The 14,774-nt window shown below is 44.0% G+C and overlaps 1 protein-coding gene across 6 annotated transcripts in view; it reads right to left on the reverse strand.

Annotated features, from left to right (window-relative positions):
- gus (splA/ryanodine receptor domain and SOCS box containing gustavus) overlaps positions 1 to 14,774 on the reverse strand; it is an 843,229-nt gene that overhangs the window by 552,747 nt on the left and 275,708 nt on the right. The window contains exon 1 of one of the 6 annotated variants that reach the window (XM_070087991.1): positions 5,174 to 5,321. The exons of the other annotated variants lie outside the window; for them this stretch is intronic. Coding sequence (XP_069944092.1) covers positions 5,174 to 5,289 — 116 coding nt within the window. The 5' untranslated portion in view covers positions 5,290 to 5,321. Of the gene's footprint in view, positions 1 to 5,173; positions 5,322 to 14,774 lie in introns of those variants that run through there. 6 annotated transcript variants of the gene reach the window in all.

A 14,774-nucleotide genomic window follows, 5' to 3' on the forward strand; every position in this document is an offset into this window, starting at 1 on the left:
CACACACCAACACACACAAACACACACACACCAACACACACACACCAACACACACACACACACACACCAACACACACACACACACAAACACCAACACACACACACACCAACACACACACCACACACCAACACACACCACACACCAACACATACACCAACACACACACACACACACACACACACACACACACACACACACACACACACATACACCAACACACACTAACACACACACACACACACACACACACACATATACGCATGCACATACAACAGGCCTAGTGTCTAATCGACATGTGCCTAGGACCAAATGGTAACTAACACACACACACACACACACACACACACACACACACACACACACACACACACACACACAGGAGCTCGGACTCGACCCCCGCAACCTCAACTAGGTGAGTACTAGGTGAGTACAGAGTAGCGCAGAAGCTGCTTGCAGCAATGGATGAGGAGCCAGAGTTTTGGAATAAATTCAACAATGCAAATGCCTTACCCAACATGAAAGGTACATGGGATAATATGCCGAAATCAACAACAAATGTAGGCTGGAGAAAACTATAGCCTCGTATTGAATAATTTCAGTGTTTCTCTCAGATGAAAGTCAAGTCGAGGAAATTGTTCAGCTGGCAAGGAGCTTGTGCCAGGCGAGAGCTTTGAAGACAAGCAGCAGCCAGAAGACTTCAGCGAAGTACTAGAAGATGAGGAAGAAAGAAATCCAGAGGAAATGTTAGCAGAGCTGAATTCCCAGATAGAAGCGACTCAAAGAGTTGAAGAAGATGAGGAAGAAGAGTCTGCAGAGAAACAGTTAACTCTTCAACAGTTAGGTGAGCAGGTCCAAGTTGCTGCTAAACTTGCAAATTTCTTTTTCATGGAAGAGCACCCTGACACATCTAGAAACACTGTTCGATGCTGGAACAAGCAATGATGCCGTACCATCAACTGTATAAAGTACTGCTGGCTAATACACAGCATAGATGCATGACAATACTTCATGGTTCCCATATACAACAGCTCTGTGTCAACCTCAGACACCCACTTCAGCCCATGAATCCCAGCCATCCACTTCAGCCAGCAAACCCCAGCTTTCCACTTCATCTAAATCCCAGAAGGGCCATACCACACCTCTCCTTAGACATCAAGCCACTAAGTAACAAGAAGAAAGAGAGGTAAGTGTTTTTACATTGTTTGATTTTCTTAGGTTAAATCATCTTGTATTATACTATATTAACATGCTTTATTGTGTCCGTAACATCTACTTGCCTTTTAAAAATCACTAATACTTAGTTTATTATTTTAGGTGAACTGTATAATTACAAGAAAAGTGGTCTGGCTTCTTGCAGGTGGCATTGAACGTAACCTAATTTATCCCACAAGTTAAGCACTCCATCTTTCACGTTTTCATGTATAGCTCTGTTTTTCTGGAAAGTATCTCACGCGAAATGTAGCCGTCTACTGTACTTTCATTTTGTCATTAGCAAAGCTTTATGATGTAATTTAAGTCTGACAACAGACATTTATTTTCAACTTAAAAGTTAAATTACAATTATTGATTTTTTTAATACATTCAATTTCAGTTACAATTACTCCACGCCTGCTTCCCATTGCCCTTCCTTCCCTATTTCTTACCACACTTCTGACTTCTTACCTCACCCCCACAGCATCAACATCAGCACCACCTCACTCACCTGGAAAGAGAAAGAACCATTAGTTTCACATAAGATAGTTAAATTTTTAATGTTAAATTCCAGTGGAGGATATTTAACAAGAGGTTACGAAAAACAGCCGACATGATGTCAAAATTTATGACTTAATATTAGTTTAACTGACATTCGTAGGTATCAGCTAACAAGACAAACTATAGTGCTTGCCACAATATTGTCTTCCTCAGTTGTTGTTTTAATTTATGGCTTAAGAATGCCTCATTCAACTTCCATTTTTCAAGCTGGTTTACTGTATCTAGTGAATGGTTCATGTTACTGGCATGTGTAAGAGACTTTTGACCCTCTTCTAGATTTATAGTAATTTTGGTATCTGTGAAATGGGGGAACATTTCTTCTGATAGGCTTCAAACTTTCAAAACAGATGAATCATATTGGAAGACGGTTCAGATTGTTGGAGTGTGTAGGTCCTAATTCGTCAAATTTATTAAATTAACTGAGGTATTTTCTTACCTATAATAACTTGTCAAGGATTTCGAGGTTTAAAGGTTGATGCATCAAACAAAGGTGTCATGTGGGGGTTCGATAACGTGGATTGGGTAATAACACTCATGTTGGATGTTCTAGTATATTGGGTTGAATATAGGGAAAGCACAAAGCCTTGACCTGCCGCCTGTCTAACGCCTCTACTTGAACTGGCTTGCCGAGTGCCTCGGAGGATAGCGGCATTCAAAACATGCTAGGCCAGCTGAACAGTGAATAACAAGTGATTCACACAGACGGTTGGTAGTGAGTCATACTACTGGTAACTGGTTACTGGCAACTGGTTACTAGGAACTGATGCTACTGAGAGCTCGGCGACGCTAATGTATGTCATCCCGACATACAGCTAATTCAAACTAGAGACGGCAGGCATACGGCTTAGGCAAATTCTATACAATGTCAAAGTACACAACAAATGAACATTATAACATACATAAGGAGAATATTGGAATGGAAGCTTACGTAATGCATTACAAGGTATGATACAGCACAACTAATAGAATGAGACTCAACATTGGGATTACACAATAGAAGTGACAAAAAAAATTTTTGATCGATTGATCTGTATTCATGTGGTCTACGGATTCTGAGGAAGGTACATACAAAGAAGTGTTTAACAGAAAGGCAGACTTGGTGCACTCAAATCTAGACTGTTAAATTTCAGAATTCGGAGAGAATGTGAATACAAAAAAAAAATCTTGAATATTAATAAGTTGATACTATAATTATTCATCTATACAGGTTATTTACATTTAACCCCAACTCTGATAGGGTGAGATTGACATATGCAGAATGGGTGTCATCTCTGGGAGGATCAAACTCTGTTGCACTAGCTAACTCATGCCATATTTGAGGCAAATCTGAATTGGTAGTTACAAATGATACTTGAGGATTTATCAATACCTGTTGTGCAATTAGGGAATAACAACATTCAGGTTGATCGTCTGATTGAGTATTAGAGGTAGAGAGTACAGGATCAGGAGGATTGTCAGAGTCTGTCACATTAGTCTGGGTTGGAACATCATTATCATCACATACTAACTTCATATGATCTAAATGCGATTTTTTATACTGACCAGTACTAATTTCTCTAACCTTATACTTATTGCCAGTGATATGTTCAACTACTCGATAAGGACCAAGAAACTTTTGATCAAGCTTAGGCACTGCAGACGTTTTGTTAAAGTCAATCAGCATAACTCTCGAACCTACTTTGATTTTGGACGGCTTTGCTCGAGCGTTAGCGACTCTTGTAAATTCTGCTGTTGATTTATGAAGTGTTTCATGGATTCTTCTAAAGATGCTTTGAGCTAGGCTGGTACAGGTTGCCATGAAATCATCAGGGTTGTAATTTGGCTTCGGATTAGATCATTAGAATATAGCAACTCATAAGGCAAATGTTTATCTACACCATACAATACATAATGTGGAGTGTCACCTATAGAAACATTGTAAGCAGAATTTATGGCACACTGAACATCAGGTATAACATCATCCCAAGTTTCACTGTTGGGATTGATAGTGGCTCTCAAAACATCAAGTACTTTCTTATTGGTTCATTCTGCTAGCCCATTGCTGGCAGGATGATGGGAAACAATGGTGGAATTAGAGATCTTGTACAAGGTACACAAATTTTCAAGTATCTCATTACAGAATTCGCCTTCATTATCTGTTACTGGGGACTTAGGGGTGGTATGCCTGCAGATAATGCATTCTTTAAACGCTTTAGCTACTGTCTCGGCAGTTTTATCTGCAATAGGAACTCACAATATCTGGTGAAATGGTTTACCATAACACACAGATGTTTGTTGCCCTGGAGGGAACATTGGAAATTAGTTAACAAATCTAGCGCAACTCTTTCCCACGGTTCGTTAGTAGTTGGATACACCTGGATTGGATTAGGACCATTAACACTACCTTAATTTTGCATACAGACACTACGTTTCTTAACATACTCAGAAATATCAGTTGCCATACGAAGCCAAAAGTATTTCAATCTGGCTTGTTTTACTGAACGATCCATACCAGGGTGTGCAATGCCTGGTACATCTTGAACTAGCTATAAGGCTACATTCACTAGTGACTGTGGAATTACTAACTGGTATACCCTTCTGCTAGGAGTACCTAACTCGACTGTTCGATACAGTAATTCTTGGCGCATGACAAAGTCACTGATGGGTGCTGGTGGCTTCACAGTCGGAATAAGATCTTCCTGGAGCAGGAATCGAATCACACCAGGTCTGCAGTTACTATACTAACATGTCGCGATAAGGCATCTGTGACTACATTTGACTTGCCAGGTAGTTGTTCAAAGGTAGGATTGAACTCTTGGATAGTCAGGGTCCATCTGGCTAACCTTCCAGTAGGTTGTTTGTTCTGGAATAAAGGTATCAGTGGAGCATGGTCTGTCAAGACATGAACAGAGTACTGATAAATAATGTCTTAGAAGTGCTTTAAAGACCATATTATTGCTAAAGCTTTTTGCTCAGTTACTGTATAACTACACTCAGCCTTCGTAAGGACTCGGCTAGCAACTGCAACTGTGTTGTACTTGCCATGAGTCTTCTGAGCTAGTATGGCACCTATGCCAATTGAACTAGCATCATCCAACTTCCATTTTTCAAGCTGGTATACTGTATCTAGTGAATGGTTCATGTTACTGGCATGTGTAAGAGACTTTTGACCCTCTTCTAGATTTATAGTAATTTTGGTATCTGTGAAATGGGGGAACATTTCTTCTGATAGGCTTCAAACTTTCAAAACAGATGAATCATATTGGAAGACGGTTCAGATTGTTGGAGTGTGTAGGTCCTAATTCGTCAAATTTATTAAATTAACTGAGGTATTTTCTTACCTATAATAACTTGTCAAGGATTTCGAGGTTTAAAGGTTGATGCATCAAACAAAGGTGTCATGTGGGGGTTCGATAACATGGATTGGGTAATAATACTCACGTTGGATGTTCTAGTATATTGGGTGGAATATAGGGGAAGCACCAAGCCTTGACCTGCTGCCTGTCTAACGCCTCTACTTGAACTGGCTTGCTGAGTGCCTCGGAGGGTAGTGACATTCAAAACATGCTAGGTCAGCTGAACAGTGAATAACAAGTGATTCACACGGACGGTTGGTAGAGTCATACTACTGGTAACTGGTTACTGGCAACTGGTTACTAGGAACTGATACTACTGAGAAAGAAAGATTTGTTTTAAATTTATTCTAAGTACAGTGGTCCCTTGTGTTACAATTTACCCTCAAAGAAGAATTTAGTTTTGAGTTTCAGGGAAAAATTTGAGATACAATACGAGTATGATGGTTGATGCGCATGGGTGGACCCCAGCCAATCAGCGATGTAGTAGCTTGCCTCTTGGGCGGCATCTGAGCCAATAGGAGTGTCAGTTCTTGTGCCTATAAGCTTTACCGAACCAGGGATACAATAGCTTACCTCTTGGGAAGCGAATGAGTCAAGAGGACAGGTGGCTTAATACCCAATCAGCAATGGGACTGAATGCCACTACGGCCTGGCCCATGCGCCCATCCTTACCAGTGTTGTGGATGAAGGTGTATAGCAACCACAAGGTGACAACAGTGAAGGTGCAGCAGAGTTAGCTGCGTAGCGACCACAAGGTGACAACAGTGAAGGTGCAGCAGAGGAAGGTGCGTAGCTACCACAAGATGACAACAGTGAAGGTGCAGCAGAGGAAGGTGCGTAGCGTCCACAAGGTGACAACAGTGAAGGTGCAGCAGAGGAAGGTGCATAGCGACCACAAGGTGACAACAGTGAAGGTGCAGCAGAGGAAGGGGCGTAGCGTCCACAAGGTGACAACAGTGAAGATGCAGCAGAGGAAGGTGCGGAGCGACCACAAGGTGACAACAGTGAAGGTGCAGCAGAGGAAGGTGCGTAGCTACCACAAGATGACAACAGTGAAGGTGCAGCAGAGGAAGGTGCGTAGCGTCCACAAGGTGACAACAGTGAAGGTGCAGCAGAGTTAGCTGCGTAGCGACCACAAGGTGACAACAGTGAAGGTGCAGCAGAGGAAGGTGCGTAGCTACCACAAGATGACAACAGTGAAGGTGCAGCAGAGGAAGGTGCGTAGCGTCCACAAGGTGACAACAGTGAAGGTGCAGCAGAGGAAGGTGCGTAGCTACCACAAGATGACAACAGTGAAGGTGCAGCAGAGGAAGGCGCATAGCGACCACAAGGTGACTACAGTGAAGGTGCAGCAGAGGAAGGGGCGTAGCGTCCACAAGGTGACAACAGTGAAGGTGCGTAGGGACCACAAGGTGACAACAGTGAAGGTGCAGCAGAGGAAGGTGCGTAGCTACCACAAGATGACAACAGTGAAGGTGCAGCAGAGGAAGGTGCGTAGCGTCCACAAGGTGACAACAGTGAAGGTGCAGCAGAGGAAGGGGCGTAGCGTCCACAAGGTGACAACAGTGAAGGTGCAGCAGAGGAAGGTGCGTAGCGACCACAAGGTGACAACAGTGAAGGTGCAGCAGAGGAAGGTGCGTAGCGACCACAAGGTGACAACAGTGAAGGTGCAGCAGAGGAAGGTGCGTAGCGACCACAAGGTGACAACAGTGAAGGTGCGTAGCGACCACAAGGTGACAACAGTGAAGGTGCAACAGAGGAAGGTGCGTAGCAACCACAAGGTGACAACAGTGAAGGTGCAACAGAGGAAGGTGCGTAGCGACCACAAGGTGACAACAGTGAAGGTGCAGCAGAGGAAGGTGCGTAGCGACCACAAGGTGACAACAGTGAAGGTGCAGCAGAGGAAGGTGCGTAGCGACCACAAGGTGACAACAGTGAAGGTGCAGGAGAGGAAGGTGCGTAGCGACCAGAAGGTGACAACAGTGAAGGTGCAGCAGAGGAAGGTGCGTAGCGACCACAAGGTGACAACAGTGAAGGTGCAGCAGAGGAAGGTGCGTAGCTACCACAAGATGACAACAGTGAAGGTGTGTAACGACCACAAGGTGACAACAGTGAAGGTGCAGAAGAGGGAGGTATGTAGTGACCACAAGGTGACAACAGTAAAGGTGTGTAGTGACCACAAGGTGACAACAGTGAAGGTGTGTAGCCACCACAAGGTGACAACAGTGAAGGTGCGGCAGAGGAAGGTGCGTAGCGACCACAAGGTGACAACAGTAAGGGTGCGTAGCGACAAGGTGATAACAGTAAAGGTGCGTAGCGACCACAAGGTGACAACAGTGGAGGTGCGTAGCAACCACAAGGTGACAACAGTGAAGGTGCGTAGCGACCACAAGGTGACAACAGTGAAGGTGCAGCATAGGAAGGTGTGTATTGACCACAAGGTGACAACAGTGAAGGTGCAGCAGAGGAAGGCGCGTAGTGACCACAAGGTGACAACAGTGAAGGTGCGTAGCGACCACAAGGTGACAACAGTGAAGGTGCGTAGCGACCACAAGGTGACAACAGTGAAGGTGCGTAGTGACCACAAGGTGACAACAGTGAAGGTGCAGCAGAGGAAGGTGCGTAGTGACCACAAGGTGACAACAGTGAAGGTGCAGCAGAGTTAGCTGTGTAGCGACCACAAGGTGACAACAGTGAAGGTGCATAGCGACCACAAGGTGACAACAGTGAAGGTGCGTAGCGACCACAAGGTGACAACAGTGAAGGTGCGTAGCGACCACAAGGTGACAACAGTGAAGGTGCGTAGCGACCACAAGGTGACAACAGTGAAGGTGCGTAGCGACCACAAGGTGACAACAGTGAAGGTGCGTAGCGACCACAAGGTGACAACAGTGAAGGTGCGTAGCGACCACAAGGTGACAACAGTGAAGGTGCGTAGCGACCACAAGGTGACAACAGTGAAGGTGCGTAGCGACCACAAGGTGACAACAGTGAAGGTGCATAGCGACCACAAGGTGACAACAGTGAAGGTGCATAGCGACCACAAGGTGACAACAGTGAAGGTGCAGCAGAGGAAGGTGCGTAGCGACCACAAGGTGACAACAGTGAAAGTGCGTAGCGACCACAAGGTGACAACAGTGAAGGTGCAGCAGAGGAAGGTGCGTAGCGTCCACAAGATAAAGAAAGCCACAGCAAGAAATATTTGAATGCAAAAAAACAAAATGTAGGAAATGTGAAGAGAGCAAAGGAGAGAAACAGAGAGGAGAAACGAGGGTGAGGGGACGAGGGAGAAGGTATAGTAGCAGCACCCAGGCTTGTAATTCTTTAGAGGGGAGAGAAAAGGAGAGAAGGGAAGAGAGGGAGAAGGGGAGAGCACGCCAAGGGGAAACCAGAGAGTTAGAACAAGGGGATAGCAAGAATAGGGGTAGAGCAAAGGATTGTAATAACTCTTTAGAATTGAGCTGCGAGGGGGAGAGAGGGGAGAAGAGAAGAGAATGGAGGACAATAACCCCTCTACTGTGATGGCAACACAACCCAGCCCACACTACTTTACCTTTCATATACATCACGAGTTTTCCTACTAGCCGCAGCAGCAGTAGTAGTAGTAGTTATAGTAGTAGTAGTCACAGCAGCAGTAGTTATAGCAGTATTAGTCGCAGCAGTAATAGTAGTAGTTATAGCAGTATTAGTCGCAGCAGTAGTAGTAATAGCAGCTATAGCCAAACATTCCATGCAGACTGCCTGCCTGGCCAAGCGGACGTCTGGTGTTCAAGGCCCACAGGTGCACGTAGCCATCAACTTGTGATGGCTATGTCAGCCTACCGGCCACTAGAACTAACAACCTGGTTCACCAACCAGTGTTTCTACAATGGAATACTACTCAAGCCTTACAGTACACACTTCCAAGAGTCATATAAGAAAGCGAAAGTAGCTTCCAGACTTGTAGCAGGGAAAGTGGCAGTAACAAGGGAAGTAACAGTAACAAAAACAGTGGCAGCAGCATGGAAAGTGACAGTAACAGGGAAAGTGGTAGCAGAATGACAGTAACAGGAAAGTTGGAAGTGACAGGTAAACTGGTAGTAAGAGGGTAAGTTTTTGTAATGGGGAATGTGACGGTAACAGGGAAAAGTGGAGCAGGAAAAGTGGTAGTAACAAGGATAGTAGTAGTGGTATTAGCAGGAAAAGTGGTAGTAACAAGGATAGTAGTAGCAGTAGTATTAGCAGGAAAAGTGGTAGTAACAAGGATAGTAGTAGCAGTGGTATTAGCAGGAAAAGTGGTAGTAACAAGGATAGTAGTAGCAGTAGTATTAGCAGGAAAAGTGGTAGTAACAAGGATAGTAGTAGCAGTAGTATTAGCAGGAAAAGTGGTAGTAACAAGGATAGTAGTAGCAGTGGTATTAGCAGGAAAAGTGGTAGTAACAAGGATAGTAGTAGCAGTAGTATTAGCAGGAAAAGTGGTAGTAACAAGGATAGTAGTAGCAGTAGTATTAGCAGGAAAAGTGGTAGTAACAAGGATAGTAGTAGCAGTAGTATTAGCAGGAAAAGTGGTAGTAACAAGGATAGTAGTAGTATTAGCAGGAAAAGTGGTAGTAACAAGGATAGTAGTAGCAGTAGTATTAGCAGGAAAAGTGGTAGTAACAAGGATAGTAGTAGCAGTAGTATTAGCAGGAAAAGTGGTAGTAACAAGGATAGTAGTAGCAGTAGTATTAGCAGGAAAAGTGGTAGTAACAAGGATAGTAGCAGTAGTATTAGCAGGAAAAGTGGTAGTAACAAGGATAGTAGTAGCAGTAGCATTAGCAGGAAAAGTGGTAGTAACAAGGATAGTAGTAGCAGTAGCATTAGCAGGAAAAGTGGTAGTAACAAGGATAGTAGTAGCAGTAGTATTAGCAGGAAAAGTGGTAGTAACAAGGATAGTAGTAGCAGTAGTATTAGCAGGAAAAGTGGTAGTAACAAGGATAGTAGTAGTGGTATTAGCAGGAAAAGTGTATCTTTCCTCCGCTCAAATGACTACACATTTAAGACTTTAAGGCGGTCCAAGTAATTTAAATGCTTTATTGGCTCTAGGTGGGACTTATAAAGGAAAGTGGTAGTAACAAGCAGAGTGGCAGTAACAGAGTGGCAGTAACAAGCAGAGTGGTAGTAACAGAGTGGCAGTAACAAGCAGAGTGGTAGTAACAAGCAGAGTGGCAGTAACAGAGTGGCAGTAACAAGCAGAGTGGTAGTAACAAGCAGAGTGGCAGTAACAGAGTGGCAGTAACAAGCAGAGTGGTAGTAACAAGCAGAGTGGCACTAACAGAGTGGCAGTAACAAGCAGAGTGGTAGTAACAAGCAGAATGGTAGTAACAAGCAGAGTGGTAGTAACAGAGTGGCAGTAACAAGCAGAGTGGTAGTAACAAGCAGAGTGGCAGTAACAGAGTGGCAGTAACAAGCAGAGTGGTAGTAACAAGCAGAGTGGCACTAACAGAGTGGCAGTAACAAGCAGAGTGGCAGCAACAAGCAGAGTGGTAGTAACAAGCAGAGTGGTAGTAACAAGCAGAGTGATAGTAACAAGCAGAATGGTAGTAACAAGCAGAGTGGTAGTAACAAGCAGAGTGATAGTAACAAGCAGAATGGTAGTAACAAGCAGAGTGGTAGTAACAAGCAGAATGGTAATAAGCAGAGTGGTAGCAACAAGCAGAGTGGTAGTAACAAGCTTAATGTTAGTAACAAGCAGAATGGTAGTAACAAGCAGAATGGTAGTAACAAGCAGAATGGTAGGAACAAGCAGAGTGGTAGTAACACGCAGAATGGTAGTAACAGAGTGGTAATAACAGAGTGGTAGTAACAAGGAGAGTGGTAGTAACAAGCAGAATGGTAGTAACAAGCAGAATGGTAGTAACAAGCAGAATGGTAGTAACAAGCAGAGTGGTAGTAGCAGAGTGGTAGTAACAAGCAGAGTGGTAGTAACAAGCAGAATGGTAGTAAAAGAGTGGTAGTAACAAGCAGAGTGGTAGTAAAAGAGTGGTAGTAACAAGCAGAGTGGTAGTAGCAGAGTGGTAGTAACAAGCAGAGTGGTAGTAACAAGCAGAGTGGTAGTAACAAGCAGAGTGGTAGTAGCAGAGTGGTAGTAACAAGCAGAGTGGTAGTAACAAGCAGAGTGGTAGTAGCAGAGTGGTAGTAACAAGCAGAGTGGTAGTAGCAGAGTGGTAGTAACAAGCAGAGTGGTAGTAGCAGAGTGGTAGTAACAAGCAGAGTGGTAGTAACAAGCAGAGTGGTAGTAGCAGAGTGGTAGTAACAAGCAGAGTGGTAGTAACAAGCAGAGTGGTAGTAGCAGAGTGGTAGTAACAAGCAGAGTGTTAGTAACAGAGTGGTAGTAACAGAGTGGTAGTAACATGCAGAGTGGTAGTAACAGAGTGGTAGTAACAGAGTGGTAGTAACATGCAGAGTGGTAGTAACAGAGTGGTAGTAACAAGCAGAGTGGTAGTAACAGAGTGGTAGTAACAGAGTGGTAGTAACATGCAGAGTGGTAGTAACAGAGTGGTAGTAACAGAGTGGTAGTAACAGAGTGGTAGTAACAGAGTGGTAGTAACAGAGTGGTAGTAACAAGCAGAGTGGTAGTAACAGAGTGGTAGTAAGAGTGGTAGTAACATGCAGAGTGGTAGTAACAAGCAGAGCGGCAGTAACAAGCAGAGTGGTAGTAACAGAGTGGTAGTAACAGAGTGGTAGTAACAGAGTGGTAGTAACAGAGTGGTAGTAACAGAGTGGTAGTAACAGAGTGGTAGTAACAAGCAGAGTGGTAGTAACAGAGTGGTAGTAACAGAGTGGTAGTAACATGCAGAGTGGTAGTAACAAGCAGAGTGGTAGTAACAGAGTGGTAGTAACAGAGTGGTAGTAACAAGCAGAGTGGTAGTAACAAGCAGAGTGGTAGTAACAGAGTGGTAGTAACAAGCAGAGTGGTAGTAACAGAGTGGTAGTAACAGAGTGGTAGTAACAAGCAGAGTGGTAGTAACAAGCAGAGTGGTAGTAACAGAGTGGTAGTAACAAGCAGAGTGGTAGTAACAGAGTGGTAGTAACAGAGTGGTAGTAACAGAGTGGTAGTAACAAGCAGAGTGGTAGTAACAAGCAGAGTGGTAGTAACAGAGTGGTAGTAACAAGCAGAGTGGTAGTAACAGAGTGGTAGTAACAGAGTGGTAGTAACAGAGTGGTAGTAACAAGCAGAGTGGTAGTAACAGAGTGGTAGTAACAGAGTGGTAGTAACAAGCAGAGTGGTAGTAACATGCAGAGTGGTAGTAACATGCAGAGTGGTAGTAACATGCAGAGTGGTAGTAACATGCAGAGTGGTAGTAACAAGCAGAGTGGTAGTAACAGAGTGGTAGTAACAGAGTGGTAGTAACAGAGTGGTAGTAACATGCAGAGTGGTAGTAACAAGCAGAGTGGTAGTAACAGAGTGGTAGTAACAGAGTGGTAGTAACAGAGTGGTAGTAACAGAGTGGTAGTAACAGAGTGGTAGTAACAGAGTGGTAGTAACAAGCAGAGCGGCAGTAACAAGCAGAGTGGTAGTAACATGCAGAGTGGTAGTAACATGCAGAGTGGTAGTAACATGCAGAGTGGTAGTAACAAGCAGAGTGGTAGTAACAGAGTGGTAGTAACAGAGTGGTAGTAACAAGCAGAGTGGTAGTAACAGAGTGGTAGTAACAGAGTGGTAGTAACAAGCAGAGCGGCAGTAACAAGCAGAGTGGTAGTAACATGCAGAGTGGTAGTAACAGAGTGGCAGTAACAAGCAGAGTGGTAGTAACAGAGTGGTAGTAACAGAGTGGTAGTAACAAGCAGAGTGGTAGTAACAGAGTGGTAGTAACAAGCAGAGTGGTAGTAACAAGCAGAGTGGTAGTAACATGCAGAGTGGTAGTAACAGAGTGGTAGTAACAGAGTGGTAGTAACAAGCAGAGTGGTAGTAACAGAGTGGTAGTAACAGAGTGGTAGTAACAGAGTGGTAGTAACAAGCAGAGCGGCAGTAACAAGCAGAGTGGTAGTAACATGCAGAGTGGTAGTAACAGAGTGGCAGTAACAAGCAGAGTGGTAGTAACATGCAGAGTGGTAGTAACAGAGTGGTAGTAACAGAGTGGTAGTAACAAGCAGAGTGGTAGTAACAGAGTGGTAGTAACAGAGTGGTAGTAACAAGCAGAGTGGTAGTAACAAGCAGAGTGGTAGTAACAAGCAGAGCGGCAGTAACAAGCAGAGTGGTAGTAACAGAGTGGTAGTAACAAGCAGAGTGGTAGTAACAAGCAGAGCGGCAGTAACAAGCAGAGTGGTAGTAACAGAGTGGTAGTAACATGCAGAGTGGTAGTAACAAGCAGAGTGGTAGTAACAGAGTGGTAGTAACAGAGTGGTAGTAACAAGCAGAGCGGCAGTAACAAGCAGAGTGGTAGTAACAGAGTGGTAGTAACAAGCAGAGTGGTAGTAACAAGCAGAGTGGTAGTAACAGAGTGGTAGTAACAAGCAGAGTGGTAGTAACAAGCAGGGTGGTAGTAACAGAGTGGTAGTAACAAGCAGAGCGGCAGTAACAAGCAGAGTGGTAGTAACAAGCAGAGTGGTAGTAACAAGCAGAGTGGTAGTAACAAGCAGGGTGGTAGTAACGAGAAAAGTTATATATTAATTGTATACAATACCGGTAAGTAGATACACAAAACACATGAGCAACACTTGGGTATCTTCACTGCCGAAACGTTTCGCCTGCACAACAGGTTTCTCCAGTCGAATTCAGGAAGCAGTAGTACTACTATTGAGGTAATCAGTCCCTTACCCTCGGTAATGATCAGTCTAAGGCCTACTTCCTCTGGTGTGCCACTCTCACCTGTGACGTGACTTCAACTCTAGCTTCATCTCACCTCTTCTTTAGTAAGGTCTGGCTACTTGTCAGTGCTTTAGGCTTTCATATATATTTATACAGTTGAGTTCCGAGAATTTTTCCTACTCCCAGAGCCCGGCTTCGGGCCAGGCTCCTCTGGTGCTTGCCTGGTCAACCAGGCTGTTGTTGATGGTGACTCCCCCTGATCCACATATCCATCACAGCCTGGGTGATCTGAAGGTAGATACTTGTCCAGTTTCCTCTTGAAGACTTCTACACATCTCCCAGCAGTGTTTCTGATATCTTCTGGTAAGATGTTAAATAGTCTGGGGTCACAGACATTGATACAGTGTTCCCATATTGTGCCCACGGCTCCCATACTTTTCACTGGGTTTATTTTGCACTTCCTCCCATATCTGTCACTCCACTGTTATGGCAGTGTACAGATATAAATCATCATGTCTCTCATTCTCCTTTGCTCCAGGACTTTAAAGGCATTTCCAATATTTCAAATGTTTTACTAGACCTATGCAAGCCATAAACATTCTTTGCGTCTGTTCCAGTTCTGATATCTCTCCTGCCCTGAACGGGGCCGTCAACACTCAGCAATATTCAAAATAAGACAGCACAAGTAATCTGAAGTGTCACCATTTGCACTATTTTTCCTTAGTTTCAAAAGTTCATCTGCAAATGATGCAAAACTGTGACGGGTATTTTTACATTGCCTTAAAGTACTGAACCTTTTACCTCTGATGGATTTTGCTCTGTTTACTACTACTCACTGCGTTGTTTGTGTTAGAAACCTAAAAATCCATCTGTCTACCTTCCTTGTTATGCCCATGGCCGTCATTTTGTGTGCAAT

Source organism: Cherax quadricarinatus, chromosome 23 (genome assembly GCF_038502225.1).
Source record: "Cherax quadricarinatus isolate ZL_2023a chromosome 23, ASM3850222v1, whole genome shotgun sequence".
Taxonomy (NCBI): Eukaryota; Metazoa; Arthropoda; class Malacostraca; order Decapoda; family Parastacidae; genus Cherax; species Cherax quadricarinatus.